The sequence below is a fragment of the Lepidochelys kempii genome, chromosome 7 (genome assembly GCF_965140285.1).
Source record: "Lepidochelys kempii isolate rLepKem1 chromosome 7, rLepKem1.hap1, whole genome shotgun sequence".
In the NCBI taxonomy this organism is placed as follows: Eukaryota; Metazoa; Chordata; order Testudines; family Cheloniidae; genus Lepidochelys; species Lepidochelys kempii.
Genome location: NC_136386.1, coordinates 123,627,218 through 123,643,154, shown reverse-complemented (window position 1 = coordinate 123,643,154; position 15,937 = coordinate 123,627,218). Strand labels below are relative to the sequence as shown.

General features: G+C 53.6%; 1 protein-coding gene across 1 annotated transcript; it reads left to right on the top strand.

Moving 5' to 3' along the window:
- The first annotated feature begins 1,406 nt into the window (after positions 1-1,406).
- Positions 1,407-15,732, top strand: FGF8 (fibroblast growth factor 8). Its single transcript, XM_073354986.2, has 5 exons — positions 1,407-1,438; positions 1,600-1,636; positions 3,865-4,045; positions 9,830-9,936; positions 14,610-15,732. Exons 1-5 carry the CDS (start codon positions 1,407-1,409, stop codon positions 14,895-14,897), a joined length of 645 nt encoding a protein of 214 aa, XP_073211087.2. The 3' UTR covers positions 14,898-15,732.
- The last annotated feature ends 205 nt before the right edge of the window (positions 15,733-15,937 follow it).

The following is a 15,937-nucleotide window of genomic DNA, read 5'->3' as shown; positions in this document are numbered from 1 at the left end:
TTGGCGTTTCTCTGTTGCGGTGTGTAGGTCTGCACTGCACCCACTGATGACTTGTGTGGGCTCAGCCCCAGCCCCCCCCATCCCCTCCCTCTCCCAAGCACACCTCTGCTCCTTGACACACACGTGTGCATGCTCACAACCCCTGCACACTCCCTGCCCCCAGGCTTGCTGTGGCTCTAACCCACAAGCCCCTTTCCCCAGCACCCGCTTGTACCCTACAGCCCCCCGCCCTCCCCCGCTCGCCCCCCCCTTTAACTGCCTCCTGCCCGGGCAGCCTGCAGGTTTCCGCTCCCAGCCCCTCCTCCCTGCCCCTCCGCGGCGGAGCGGGGTGCCCTGCGCTGCACAGGCCGGGAGGCGAGGGGCTGGTTCCGCAGGCCAGAGGGGAAGGGGGTCTGACATTGGAGAGCTGCAGCCGAGAGGAGGGACCAGCTTCACTCCCACACTTTGCGCCGGGAGAGGAGCGAGCCACACGCCACCGTCCGTCCCCACACGGGGCCATCACCCGGGGAGCCTCCGCCACCAGCCTGCCCCCCACCCCGCCGCCCGCCAGCAGGACCCCCCCAGCCCATGCGGAGAGCGGGACACGCCGCGCCCAGCCCAGCCCAGCCCGAGCCGCCTTCCCCTGCGCGCCTGGGGCCCGTGGGCTCGGATCCAGCCGGTGGCTCTTCTCTGCCAGCCATGCCCCGGGGCCCCTGCGCCCCTCGCCAACCTGCGCCCCTCGCCCGGCCCTTTTAAAGCCGGGGCTCGCTTCGCCTCCCGTCAGTCCCCCCGTGGCCGGCTGCCCCGCACCCAAAGCCGCCCCAGTCGCGGGTGGCAGCGGAGCAGAGCCCCGCAGAAGGGCCGGGGGAGCCTCCCGCCAGCCGGCGGAGAGGGGGGCCGCCTGGGCGCACGGACAGGGCGCGCCCCGGGACCAGCCCCGCCGTAGCGCCGGCCGCTTTCAAGGGTTTCTCAGCATTCAGCCATAAAAGGGGGGAGCCCCCTCGATTCACCCTCCACCTGCACCCCAACGTCCCCCCTCCTCGCTGGGGCGCACCGCGGGCTCCCCACTCGCGGCTCAGATCCTGCGCTCCCGGAGCTGCCCCCGGGGGCACTGGAAGATTTCGCCCGTCCCGCCCCCCCACAACCACCTTTCTAGTCCCCGTCCCCCCCCTGCGATCGGAGCTGCAGGAGGATGGGCGGGCGAGCCAGCCGGGGCCCCCTGCACTGAGTAGCCTTCCCTGCTTGCGGCCGGCTGGTTTGGGGGGGACGCGCCCCTGGGCCCCACTGAATCTTTAATATATTTTTTTGCAACACCATCAAGGAAAGGACCGTGCTGGAAAAGCCCTTTAAGCCCCCCCTTCCCCCCCCCCAGCACCAGCCGCCCACCTCTGACAAAGTTACAGCTCTGTCTACCCGCTCAGTCCAGGATGGAGCCCTCCTCCTCCGTATTGAGCTATTTGTAAGTAATCTCGGCTGAATTTGTCGGCTTTCCCTCCCCCAGCCCTGGTGCAAACCCCCCTGCCTTTATTTTCCACATTTATTTCAGCTCCATTTCAAAGCAATCACTTCACACCTCTTTTTTTTCCCCCTTCCCTTTTCTCCCCCACCCCCCCATTTTAGGTTATTGCACTTGTTTGTTCTCTCCTTACAAGCTCAGGTAAGTATCTTCTTTTATTCTTTCTTTCTTTGAAGCCAACCAGTAAAAACAATCTTGTTGTTTAATTGTTCCAGAGCCAAATCTGCTTTTTAACAAAAATATAATAATAATCCAAGGGGAGTTTTCGGAAGAAGGGGGAAACTGGTGGTAACTCTTGACCCAGGAGACACGAGGCAGAAAGGAGAGTTATTTTACACCAAGGTCCAGGGAAAATAATCCATTTGTAGGAGGTTCAAGGAGAAAAGGTTACTTACTGCAGGCTGCAGATTTAAGAAATGAAATGAGAAGAAGAGCCAAAAGACAAAGCAGGAAGTATAGGTTGATTGCTTGAAATTAGAGCCACTTGTATGTGGCTTGGTTATTTTAATTGCAAGTAGCATTGTGGGTTTTCCACTATTGGATCTTTTTTTATACACACGCCTTCACTTTTTAAAAAAAAAAAAAAGAAAAAAATCTGATTTGGCCCAGCCCATAATGTCAGTCTTTAGCGTCACTCTTTCTGATGGCTAAAGCTTCGAATCGTGTTGTGAATATATTCAACAGCCCGTCCTCAGCACAGCTCGATGCTGTGCAAAATCCACCTCGGGGAATTGCGGTCCCTCAGATTTCAAACCCAGGGTGGGAACAATCGAGACGTTACAGGTGGGAGGTTTTGTTTAAAAAGGACATTGATCTACAATTTTGGAAGCTTGGAAAAATAACAATTCCGGCATGAAGGGGGTGGAAAGCAAAGGGAACAGAGCCAACCCTGCGAGAAGGAGTTGTGTTAAAACATAGTTGCAATATTTTGGAGTATCAGATGGAGACCAAATAGCCGTATGGCAGGCAATCCTCTTCTCCACATGGTACCCTCATCAGAGTTGGCAAGAGAACCTAGAGATATTATCCAAAAAACATCCATAGGAAACACACACACAAAGAGAGAGAGAGAGAGATTAAATTGTCAGGGAGAGATATCTATATAAACTCAGCTTTGGGGAAGCAGTGGCTGTTCTGATAGCAGGGAGGAATCCTTCATGTTTGACATGGAGGTGGGGCGGGGGGCTCGGGTGATGCTGAGAACAGCGATCTCCTCAACATTTGCTCAGAATACGTCTTTATAAATGTCAGGGGCAAGCAAAACCTTTCAGACTTAAAAGAGGGATTTGAGCCCAGGGCCAGGGAATTCTGAGCAGACTTGACTGGCAGAGGAAAAGCAGATTTGGTGCTCCCCAAATTGTTGACCGGGAACAAAAGCCCATCAGTGGCACAGCTGGTTCTGTAGAGAACTGGGTCAGTAACGGGTTTCTGTTTAGTTGGAATGTTTGGGAGGGGGTGGCTGCTGGTGGGAAATCCCTTGCCGGGCTCGGTGGAAATGGAGCCGTTCATAAATATTAGAGGGAAAAACAATTGCAAACTGCCATGGCTGCTATACAGGGCTGAGTCCAGTTGGGAGATAATTTGTGGCTGTGTTTGCTTTCTGTGCCATCGGTTATTTTGGTCGCAGGCACGGTTCCCTTGGAGCAGTTCAGGGCTCTGCCATGATCGGTGGGTTTTCATTGAACGAGGACTCAAAAATTAGAAGGGGGTTGTTTGAAAGAGCAGAAAAATAAAGAGCAAAGGGCCAGAGAGAAAAGCAGTTGTTAAAAACGAATGGGAACGATATTACCTATATATACATGCACATGGCTAGGTGACACCTTAGGACCGTGGTTACAAAATGCGCGAACCATTCTCTTCCCATGGACGATGTAAGGACGCTGTATCATGTAGTGGTACAGATCCTGCTGTCAATTGGGAGGTAAATCTGGAGTAACTCCCTCAGAGTCAGTGGCTTGATGGCTGACAGCGTAAATGAGAGAGGAGTTTGCTCCTCAGTATGCACCAGCCTGGAGTCTGATCTGGTTTCCAACCGTATAAATCCGTAGTAACTCCTCTGAAGTCAATGGAATGACACTAGTTCTAAAACTGCCATAACTACGGTCAGAATCCGCCCTGCCAAACTATAATCGCCCGCGCACGCCTGGAGCCAGTGATTTCCTTCTCGCCGCTGGTCGATGTTTGTGCAGTGCTGTACATTGGAAAGCACGGTATGAGTGCTACAACCCATAGTGATCCTGGCTTTGCACCATACAAACTAGCTGCCGCGTCACCCCCCGCTGGAGGCCAGCGACTGTCACACAGCCCATTAGCCCCTCGGAGGAGCAGAGATTATAATGGTGTGTTGTATATTTTTTAATTTCCTAAAGGTAACTGTTCAGTCCCCACCTAATTTTACACAGCATGTGAGGGAGCAGAGCCTGGTGACGGACCAGCTCAGCCGACGGCTCGTCCGCACCTACCAGCTGTACAGCCGGACCAGCGGGAAGCATGTGCAAGTCCTGGACAACAAGAAAATCAATGCCATGGCCGAGGACGGGGACGCTCATGGTAAGGGCACATGACGGGGTGCATGTGTGGGCGGGGGAACAGACAGTGATGGGGGAGTGTTACCAGTGCAGCATAGTAACGGATGGTTCCCGTCCCATTTGTGAGCCAGGAATAATTGAAATCGTTTGGGTCGTGGGGTCCTGCAAAGGGAGAACATGGGGGTCAATTGTTTATAATAAGACTTAGCTCTGATGTGAGCCAAGTGTCAAGGTGTGTTCCAAGTGACAAGGAGGGAATAGGAGCTGTGGGGGTTTTTTTACACCTGACCCCGGGTGCGTTGCGGGCCTGCCATTCGATGGCTGCTGCAGCCGGTGGCAGGCTGGGCTCCAGGACAGAGATGGCTGCAAACAGTCCCTTCAAAGAAACAGAAATGAGTTACTGATTTGTTGGAAGGGGGGCCAAATTAGAACTAACCTCTGAATGGGAGTGGTATTTCCCTTAAATATACTCTGTGCCCCAGACTTCCACACCCATCCGGGCTAGCCCGGAGCTAAGGTACAGAGAGGGAGGAGGGAGGAGGTGAAGAGGACTGCAGTGTAGCTCCAGAGACAAAAGCGAGGAGGCTCTGGAATTGGAGATCAGTCTAGAGACGGATTCTCTCTGCCACCTGCAAGGGTGTTCCATTCCTAGAGCCTCCCAGATGGGGCCTTTGACAGGGCACCCATGGAAAGACACCAGTCCCTGCAGCTTTCACTCTCAGAGGGGAAAGAGTGTGACAGAGCAGCCCCAAGAAGTGTGAAAGTCTAAATACTTTGATCATGTGTGTTAATTACACAATCAAATGGTCAAACACATACAGGAAGTCAGGGGTCTTAGCAGAGCTGGGGACCCTCTAAATTGATGCAGGCCTTTGGCAGTCTCTGCGCCCATGTGGGACGCAGCTATGAGGGTACAGGCTGGCTCCCGCTCCTGGTGAATTCAGTGGCAGGATTCAGAGTAGCAGCCGTGTTAGTCTGTATCCGCAAAAAGAAAAGGAGGACTTGTGGCACCTTAGAGACTAACCAATTTATTTGAGCACAAGCTTTCATGAGCTACAGCTCACTTCATCATCACTTTCAGCTGTAGCTCACGAAAGCTCATGCTCAAATAAATTGGTTAGTCTCTAAGGTGCCACAAGTCCTCCTGTTCTTTCAGAGGCAGGAGACGCTCATGTCTGTTGTATGTGTACGTATTTATATGTGCTACACATTCGAATCTTTACTGTTTTTCTTTGGTATTAGCTGCAATTTCCCTTTCTTGCTCAGAGAGATTAGCGGAAAATATATATATTTTGGTTTGGCTGAAAATTTTATGATGAACTTTAATAGTTAGAGCTAAGTGTGGATTCCACATCTTGCTCTGTATTAACCTTTCAAATGAAATAGCCCTGGCATAAAGCAGCTCCAGGTTGAAAGGGTATTAGATTATTTCCCAGGAAATGAAAAAAATCTCTTCTTGTTTTTAAAAAATATATATATATATACACACACATACATATATATATATATATAAAAGAAGAGCAGCTATTGCAAATTTAAATAATGACCAAGCTAAACAAAGCCAGCAAGAGGGGGGAGGGCTAGTGGCAGTGTGAAAACCTCTATTAAAAAGTAATAAAAAAGGTTAAGCATTTGAAGAGCTAAGAAGAAAAACGAAGACTGATCTAAACCAGAAAAAGTACAAGCAGTTTTTCAGATGTAAAGTTTTAAAAGAGTTGCAAGTCTGTAAATGTTAAGATAGAGGTTCAGGGTTGTTCTATATGAATCTCTAGAGAGACCCCCATGTCTGGAAGAGCTATTAAAACTCTTCTGACTTTCACCTTTTTTAACATTTCCTGAATACTTTCTCCTCTTCGCAGTCCAGTTAGAGGATCAAGTGTGTCTCGCTGCATTTTTTCAGCATTTACGTAGCCACTTTCCCTTCAAAGTTTTAGCATGAAACATAATTTTACTGGGATAAATCTGTCACTTACGTGAAAGAATAGAGTTGAATATGTTAAGCTTTTTTTTTTTTTTTTTAAAAAAAGTCAACCCCAACAACTGTTATTTAAAAATCCCCTTTAAGAAAAATTTAAAAATGAAAAGCATTTGGATTATATTTTTCGGATGGGAATAAAAGGGTTGATTTATTTCCACAACTGACCGCTTTCCCCGCTGTGACGTTTTTACTGCTGACTTAATGTCGTGTACTGTTCACGGTTATTTGTCTTAATTGTCAATATTTGACCGACTTTTTAATTATGGGCAAAGTGGGATGGATCATAAAGCCCTCCTCATCCTTCCTGAGCTGCATCTTTGGCAAAAAACAACCCCGAGCGGCTTTAATCCGGATTACAATGTCCGCAGGCCAAGTGACTCAGAAATGGTGCTGGATCCCCCAGCAACGATCCCAAAGTGCTCTGATTTCTGTATGATTTATTCCAGGCTGCATCTTTTGGGGCTGGGGAATTTGGTTCTGGAAGGGCGCAGGTTGCCCGAATCCAGCGTACAGCCCTGGGATCTGCGTGTCCCTGGGACGGGCTGGGATTCGTCTTTTCTTTTGCACCCCTATTGTTTCTATCGAGCTGCTCTCTGGAGCTGAGTGCTTACAGGGCCCTCGGCGTGAGCAGCTGCCCGGCATCAGAGCGGCTCCCCGGCCAGGCTGGTGCGGGGAAGCAAAAGCAACCAACAGGGCTATAAATCAGGGGAGGAGGCGGAGAGGAAAGAGATGTGCATCTTTAAAGCTGTGGGTTTGTGCCGCTTTTCCTCAGGCTTTCCTCCACTCCCTCCTCTCCCCCCCCCCCCCGATCTGTCGATCGATTAGCAAAGGGAAAGAAAATCAATGCTCTTTAAACCTTTTACTGCCTCTCCGATCAATTTCGCTCCCCTGGCCCCCTCCAGAGGCAGATCACTAAGGGGTCCCCGCTGCAGGGACTCTGTTCCAGGGAGCCTTGGCTCAAGTTGTATTTTTGGAGATGTTTGGATGGTGCTGGTGCATTCTGGGAGGTGCCGATCCAAGGAGAGGAGGTGGAGGGGGTGTGACGGGGGCGAGGGGAGGAGGATAGGCATCATAGCTCATCAATTCAAAGTTCAGCTTGCCCATGTGGGAGAGACCCAGTCCAAGCGGGTTTGGTACCAGTGGGCTTTGAAGGCCAGATCCACAGCAGGGCATCAGGCTCAGTCTGGACCGTTTTGGGGTGGGAGGCTGTGCTGGCATTGTGAGGCTGGGGGTCTTGGACAAGTGTTCCCGCTTGTTCAGTGGACCTTGCTTCGCTGAAGCCTTCCCATCTGTCTAGCTGACCTGCAGGAACGGAGGAGTTGGCCCCCTGGCTGAGGCTTCCCTCTGTGTCGAAGTCCCTCTTTTAGCGGGGGTCTGGCTCCTGGTGATGATTTGCAACGGGCTTTCTTAACTGCGGCTGCAGGGTGAGCTGGTGTGCCAGGCTGGCAGCTCAGACTCTGACTTGTCCTGTCGTGACTGAATAGCGTAGGATTCTGAGGGCAGGGCCTGGCTGGCGGGCAGCATGCGGGTGCTAGCTAGCCTGGAGAGGTTAAAGGGCAGGACCTGCCCAGAGACCCATCACTTCCCTTTGCTTCAGTGACCTCGGGGGCAGTGGTGGCATTCTGGTAGTGCCCAGGGACTCCAATGCCCTGTGCAAGGCGCTGTACAGATTAATCACAAGGAAGGCAGTCCCTGTCCCAGACTGGTCCCAGTCTGGCTGCCATTCCAGGGGGGTGTTAATAATAGCGTGGACTCTTTGTGCAATTCTTCCCTGGGGTTTTCAAAGGTAGTTTTGTATCCTCTCTAAAAAGCCCCAGCCCCTCGCATCAATCCAGTGCCTGCAACCCCAAGGATCCCAGAGCACCACCAGAACCGGTCCAAACCACAGAGCTGATCGCTTCGCTCGCCCCCTGAAGTGGAGCTGCCTCTGGGGCAGAACACAGGAGCTGTCGGACTGCAAGCAACGCAAGGCCAAAACAAAAGAGAGAGCAGTTCTTGCATGGGAGGCGTCTGCAAAAGGACAGAGTCCTGTGGAGGGGAGAGAGGCTCTTCTAGTGATTGGAGCCCAGGTGTTCCTGGCTTCAACTCCTGGCCACACCAATGACTTGGGCACGTCATTACGTCCCTCTGTGCGTTGTAAGACGGGGGTGATTGTTGCTGATTCAGCTAATTAATGTAGCTCAATGAAGCAATATTTGCAAGGGGCTTTGAGAGCCTTGGTTTGAAGGTGTGGCGGGAGATCCATTGCGCTGAGCTGACAATGCCAGATCGTGGCAACTGGTCCGCCTGTCCCGGGCCAATACAAGCCTGCCCGTTCGCTTGTCGCAGGTGAGCGTAGGTTGCGTGACACCTAGCGCTCGCTCAGTGATCCCAGAGGCCCTTGTGGGTGCTCAAACCTCAAGGCCATGAAGTGCAAACGTCAGCAACAGCTCTTGTGGGAAGCGCTAGTCACCAGCTCCCCAGATTACTACAGTGTCACGAGGGCCCGATCCTGCCAGCCTCACCCGGGGGCTGTGACGGGGGCAGCTGCTCAGCTGATTCAGGAGAGTAGACCTGCTCCTGTTTCATGTCAGTTGCATCCTATAGTTATAGGCTTAACTCCTCCCATTCACCCCGGGCAGCGTCATTGACCTTGAGAGACTTACTCCCCCTTTGCAGGAGGGTGAGATCGGATCAGGCCAGTGGATATTTAAGAGCAGGTCCCTGCTGGGCTTTCCTGTAGCTCCCACTGCAAGAAGCTTTCTCTGCTGGCAGCATCAACAAGACTGAAGTACTGGGGGGAGCTCCCTGCTCTGGGCGGCTGGGCTCCGGCCCTCGCGCTCCCAGGGAGGAGGCAGGGACGAGATGGTGACAGGTCTATTTATAGGCGTGCCATCGATCGGCGATTTGCATCGCTCCTTCGGCCGCCGATCGATGGCTCCATTAAAACATGGAGCCCGAATCAATATGCCCCCTCAACTCGCGCAAAGGTGAAACACATTAGCAGGGTGGCCGTGCCCGTTGGTGTCTCCCCTGCCAGCCACAAAGTCACCGCAGAGAGAGGCCCCCTCCGCCCACTCGGGCCTGCCGCGCTGAGTGACGGAGCGAGGGCCTGAACCGCAAGGGGAGGAGATGCAAGGAGGGTTAAGCAGCTCCCCCTTCCTTCCCCTTGGCTTGGATTCAGTTCCCAGATCTGCCTCCCTGCCTGTCCTTTTGGTGCTGAGTTAGCATCCAGGGTGACTTTGCTCTCTCCAGCTATCTAGATTGCAGCTCCCAACTAAAGTCTAGATGCCTGGGGTACTGACACGGCCCCTGTGCTCTCAGTATCACAGCATCACGATCTTATTGATCTTCCCAGCCTCCCTGTGAGGCAGGGAAGTGCCATCATCTCCTTCTCACAGAGGGGAAACTGAGGCATGGAATCACTAAGGGATTGTACCATGGTCAGCCAGGGAATCTGTGGTCTTCTTAGTCCCAGGCAGTGCCCTTCCTGTGAGATTGACAGTGAGGCACCTCTCTCTGTCCAATACGGGCCCTTCGGCATAGCCTGGCCTAGCAAGAGGTGCATTCTGGGGCTTGTGCAGCGTCCTCCAAAGCATCTAGTGTTGGCCAGAGGTGGGACGCCTGGCTAGCTGGGCCGTCGCTCTGTGCTGGTTCTGGTGCGGCTGGATTGCTGATCTAGCCCGGGCGTAACAGGAAGCCGACGGTGGTCCTGGTGTGCTCAGAGTCAGGTGCGGGTACCGGCGGTGTGGGGGCCGTGGATCGGTGCATTCCCTCCATGTGGGGAGCGGTGTGGAGGGTGCCTGCTGGAGCCCGTCGCTATGACCTGGCCTTTCTCCTTCCTGCCAGCCAAGCTCATCGTTGAGACGGACACCTTCGGGAGCCGCGTGCGCATCAAAGGGGCTGAGACCGGGTTCTACATCTGCATGAACAAGAAGGGGAAGCTGATTGGCAAGGTAAGGGGTGGCAGGCCTGGGAACTCAGTGCCCCACAGGGAAGAGGGGGATGGACAGAGGGAGGTGTTGATCCAGAGGCCCCTGAGGGGTAGGGGAAGGGGAGAACCTGGCTGTGGGGATCAAGGAGGCGATGGGGCTGTCAAGCTGGGCGTCACGGGGGCGAATTCCATGATTCTCCTCACAAATAGCTGGCCTGCTCTGATGATCTGGGACCAGCACCCAGAGCGTTCAGCTGCTCCGTGGGGCTGGCCCATCCTGTGCATGGCCCCTGAACCCCCAACGCTTCCTTCCCCATGGGGGAGCTGCTCTTCGGGGCAGCGGGAGGGTAAACTCCACTTTCGGGCCAGGATCGGTGGGAAGGTTTTGTGTTACTCTCCTTCCCTGGCACTCATCTGGGGGGGACCGAGGGGGATCAGGCAATGCACAGACCTGCACCGGTAGCTGCTTCCTGCACTCTCGTCCCCAGGCCCTCTGAACAGCTGCTGGCAGGAGCGAGTGATGCCAGCTCAACCAGCTACCCCCTGTTCTGCCCCTGCCCCCACTTGCATGTACCTAGACTGGCATTTCTTGGGCTCTCATCCCTGTGGGCCCATTATCTCCTCTTCCCTCTCTCCATAGCTTCACACACGTTTATTTCACTGCTCTTCGGGCAGACCCTGGTTTAGGAGCCTAGTTTAGACACAAGAAACCCGGCGGCTGGTGCAAATCGGTGGCGTGCCGTTGCGATCTGTAGACTCTGATTTGCACCAGCAGAGGATCTGGCTCGTGAGGAATTCCTGCGCCGGCCCCTGATTGCAGCGCTCTGGGGCACCAGAGTTGGTTCTGCACATGCAGGAATCCCAGCGCTGGGGAACCCTGGCCTGGCGTGAAGAAGTTCCTGTGGGAGGAGGTAACGCTGGGCCTAGAGCTACTGCGGCAGTTCCTCCTCTCAACTCGCCAGCGCAGCCATGGGGTAGCCAGGAGGGGACGGTGTCCTGTTATATATTCCCATGGCTCACGTCAGCTAGCCAGGGAGAGTGGCAGTTCTGCAGAGATTTGCGCCTGCCTGGCTTAGCCCTGCAGGTGTGCGCCAGGTGTCTCGCTCGCAGGCTTACTCCGCCAGGGGCTTGGCTGGCCACAGGCTCGTTAGCTGCCTGCGTGAATGGCGAGTACACGCGCGATCGCATGCGCCAAACTGCGCCTCCTGGCCCACATTCCCAGCCCCGTCCATCCTTCCCCAGATCCTGGTCTGGAGCAGGAAGGCTTAGTGCAACTGCTTAAATCTGATTTCTCTCTCCACCTTGCAGTGATGCCGCCCTGTCCCCTTTCCCCTCCTCCCTGACTCTGAGCTGGCCTGGCTCTGCTGCCGGACATTATGAGCTGGCCTGGCTCTGCTGCCGGACATTAAGTGCCTGCCCTGCCCACCCGCTTCTCTTCCCCGCGGCCATTTCTTTCCGGATGTTGCAAGTGTGATCTGGCTGTGAGGGATGATGAGCTCCCTGCGCTGTCCAGATCCTGCCACCAGCTTGGGTGCCTGATCTCACTGCTCACATGCGGCTGCCGTCAGCAACACAGCGCAGGGGCGCAGATCAGGGTGTGGGGCCCCTGAAAGGAGCCAAACGTTGTCTAACCAGCTAGTGCGCCGGGAGCTCAAGCAGTGCCCAGCCCCCCAGGGAGCCCAGGGGTTTGGAGAGGGAGGCTTCACCTCGAGTCTGAGGACTCTCCCCGTTTCTGGCACATGGCGTCAGGTGTATATATGATGCTGCCTGCCCCTTGCTGCAAGAGCTCGGACTGGCCAACAGCTTGCTCAGGCCGCTCCTGCTCACTGGGGATCCCAGGGCATTCGTCTCAGGACCCAGACTATAAACGCTGGGGTCCAGCTTGGGAAATGACACTCTGCCTTCCGAGAGCTCTGGTGCCATCTGGGCCCCGCACTCTGTGCATCCTGTCCTAACTTGTTATGTAGTGTTGCTGTGTGTGGCTAACCAGCTCCATGCTTCACCCCAGAGCCAGTTTCCCTTCTGCAGTTGGTGAAGCGATCCCCGCATGTCCTCCAGCACTGTCCATGAGCATCTTAGTGGCTGCTCCAGAAATGCCAGGCGCTGCTGTTGTCAGGCCAGATGCTGGCTCCTTACTCCCCTTTTACTCTGTCCTTACTCCAGCGGGAAGGATTCAGCCTATTACAATAAAACCTGTGGGTGAACCCCTCCCCCGCTTTGGGGGCAAAACTCCCCCGGACTTCACTTGGGCCAGGATTTCGCCCTCTTTCTAATGCCTCTTTTGCCGCTTTCCAGCCTCCGATTTGCAGCCCTTTTAATCTGGGCTTCAGAATCAGAGCAGCTCCAGCGCGGGAGATCTGGACTGGTCGCCGGTTTACGCCAGGGCTGCCCCAGATCCCATTCAGCTCCATGTCTCAGGAGCCTGTTTCATCCCAGCCAGGAGGGCTAGAGACTCCAGCTCGTTTCTAGTCCTGGCGGGTTGAGTTTTACACCTCTATCAGTTCCGGTCTCTTTCTCTCCCTCTGCCTGCCCAGCTGGCCCGCGGTCACGACGCCTCTGTCTACACGACACAGCCGCGTCGCTAAACGTCGGGCAGTGTAGCCGCTCTTTGTCGGCAAATCCTTCCACCCCAAGGAGCAGCGTTTGCATTGTACAACGCGCTGTTCACATTGGCACTTGCCACGGCAAAACTTTTGTCTTTCAGGGTGTGTGTGGGGGGGGGGTTTAACACCTCTGAACCACAAATGTTTTGTTGCTCAATTGCCAGTGTAGACCTAGCCTAAGGCTCACGCCGGGAGGGATATGGAAGACAGTACAGACCCTTGTGATGGAGTATGTTGCACCAGCACCTACAGAGCCCTCTCCAGGATCAGGGCCCCACTGGCCTAGGAGCTGTACGGACAAGTGAGGACAGCTCCTACCCCATGGGGCTGTTTGTGTGGGTATCACTGTGCATGAGTGTAACTGTTTGTACTGTCAGGGCAGTTGAGTCTAGGTCTGGATTGGTAGCCAAACTCCCCTCCAGGTTCGAGGGGTTTGTAGCTGGAGCCCAACCCCTAGGGCCCACTGGAAATCTGGGATCAGGATGCTGTGTTTGGAGCTGTTTGGGTGCAGCCCCATCTCCCGTGACGACGCTCCTTCCATGCTCCAGGCGATGACACACGCTAGGGGCTGGAGGGTGCCTGGCAGGACGTGTGTATATGGGTGTGTCACACGGGCATGAGCTTTCACAGGCGCTGAGCTCCCAGCCTACCAGCTGCAGTCAGGGGAAGCTGCAGATGCTCAGCCCCTGGGAGCTGCCGAGAGTTGCATTTCAGAGCGAGAGAGACTATTCCCTGCTCATTGGAAATGTGCTGCCATGCCCTGGCCTTGGCCTCAGGCACTAGGCGTTACAGCAGGGCCAGAGGAATCACCCTAGCCTGGGGCCAGGGTTGTCCCATCTGCAGCGCAGCATCCGGTCCTGTCCGTCACACTCCTCCCGAGTGTGTTTTAAATAGCGGAAGTGAGACCTTCCTCCTAACCGGGACTGCGGCCACCCGGGGACTGGGAAGTGCGCCGTGCGGGCCTCCTCAGCGTGCGCTGTACTTCTCGGTTGCAAATTAAGTGGTCATGTGATGCTATTTGAGCCAATCAAAGGAGAGGATAGAGGACTAAAGCACCAGTTAGAACAGAGGTAGCCAATAGGCGGACCGCCAGCCAAATCTGGACCGCTAGCCAAATCCGGACCGCCAGCTTTTGGATGGACCCCAAAATCTTTTACTTCCTATTGTTATTATTATTTTTTTATTATTTTCTCTGAAGTCTGGACCTTGACTATAACTTGACCAAGAAATTTGGATCTTGACAAAAACCAGTTGACTACCCCTGAGTTAGAGCATTAAAATACAGACCTGAGTGATGGGGGGGTGTTTCCAAGGGCGAGAGCAACAAGGAGATGGGACTCGTGAGTTCTAGTTCCATCTCTGCCAGGGGTGGTGTTGGGCAAGTCAGCTAATCTCTTCATGCCTCAGTTTCTCACTTGGTGAAACAGTTATAAAAATGCTTTTTTGCAACACAAATTACAATTACATCAATTCAGATTTGTGAAGCACGTAGGGAACCTGAAATAAAGACATCAGGCCAGCGTTACTTGCTATTGTTTGTTCTGCTTCCCAGAGCAGAGAGCTGTAGGAACCATGAGGGAGGGAAAATGACGAAGGTAGCAGAACTAGGAACCTGGCTCCCAGTGTCCTGGGATGTGTCTGGCCTAGGTGGAAGCAGGAAATACCACCAACTCCTGCAAAGAGGTTCTGGTTGACTTCTGAGCGGACGGCCACGTCCTTTGGTTCCGGGCAGCACAAACCGCAGCACTGCCAAATCGTGTGACTCGACTGTGAGTTTCCTGATACTGGCTGTTTTGCTTAAAGCCCAGCTCCTGGGGCTGGGGGATCACAGGAGAATCCCAGCTTTCATTTTTAAACAGGGAAGTTTTTAGTCTCTCTCTCCCTGGTGGTTGTAGAGACGAGACAAGCTTGGGAACGTGACCCCTCTAGGCTCAGAAGGAGACTCCCGCATTTATTATTTTTAAAGTTCTTTTTTGAAGCCAGTCTCATGATTTTGGGGGCCTGGTTCCTGCTTTGTGAGCAGCTGGGGCTGGCCACAGTGAAGTCCAACCATTGCTGACTGTATCTGTGTCCCCGTTCTTCCCCTCCACAGAGCAACGGCAAAGGCAAAGACTGCGTCTTCACGGAGATCGTCCTGGAGAACAACTACACGGCGCTGCAGAACGCCAAGTACGAGGGCTGGTACATGGCCTTCACCCGCAAGGGCCGGCCCCGCAAGGGCTCCAAGACACGGCAGCACCAGCGCGAGGTACACTTCATGAAGAGGCTCCCCAAGGGCCACCAGACCACTGAGCCCCACAGACGCTTTGAGTTCCTCAATTACCCCTTCAACCGGAGAAGTAAAAGGACTCGAAACTCCAGCCCTCGGCTGGGCCCCTGACTTGCCCCGCCCCCTGCCTCCTGAGCCCCGCCCCCTTTTCCTCTGCCTAGGGATGTGCTGGACTGTGACTAGAGACTTTTTTTTATATGGTTATTAAAAAAAGGAAAAAAAAGGAGGAAAAAAATGACCGGGTCTAGTTGTTTTGTTTTGTTTTTCACAAGAAGAGAAAAGAAAGAGGCTCTATTTTTGTATTCCAACGTTAAAAAAGCAATGACATGTTCAAGGACTCATGATCGGGGAAAGCCCCTTCCTGTAGACTCACTCTAGCCGGTTGGAGGTTGTGTTTTATTTCTGTAGCTCTAGGGGAAAGGGGGCGAAAAAATCGGTTTAAAACAAACAAGCCACAACAAAACCCCACCCCAGTCTGGGACCAAAGTACGACTTAACATAAAGAACTGGAGGCTGATTTGAAAAGAAAAAAGATGGGAAATAAAAGAGGTGGGGGAGGGATTTGAAGACTAGGAACCAGGACTCCTGGGTTCTTTCCCCAGCTCTACTCAGGTGCCTGTTGGGTTTCTGGTGGTAACTGGGCTGCCTGTGGCTTCCCACTATTGATATAGCTATTTCTTTAGCTGGACAAGGGGTGGTTTGATACTATTCTGATCCCACAACGCTGCTGCTTTCCCAGCTCCCCATCTTTCCGCAAGAGGCTGGAGCGGATGCGGGGATAGAGATGCCCCCAGGCAAAATCCTGGGTGGAGATGGCACCTCTGTTAACAAAAGGAACCTGGGAATTTTCTAAAGCTGCGATGGCAGGGCAGGGGGCGGTGACTGAACGAGAGAGGTTTGTCCCCACGAACTATTGTGACTCTTCATTGAAAACTGCCCTTTTTTTTTTGTGGCTAAAACAAAAATTCCAAAAACCAAAACACTTTCAGCAGTTTTTGGCTGAATTTAAAAAAAATGGTTTTTTCCATTCTGAGGCCAAATTTCCCAGCCACCACAGACGGGTTTGCTCTGAGGAGAGTAGCCATTTTTAACGGCAAACTTCAGTTTGTCAAATGCCCAGTTTCCCTGTGGGGGGAAAATATTGATGGGAA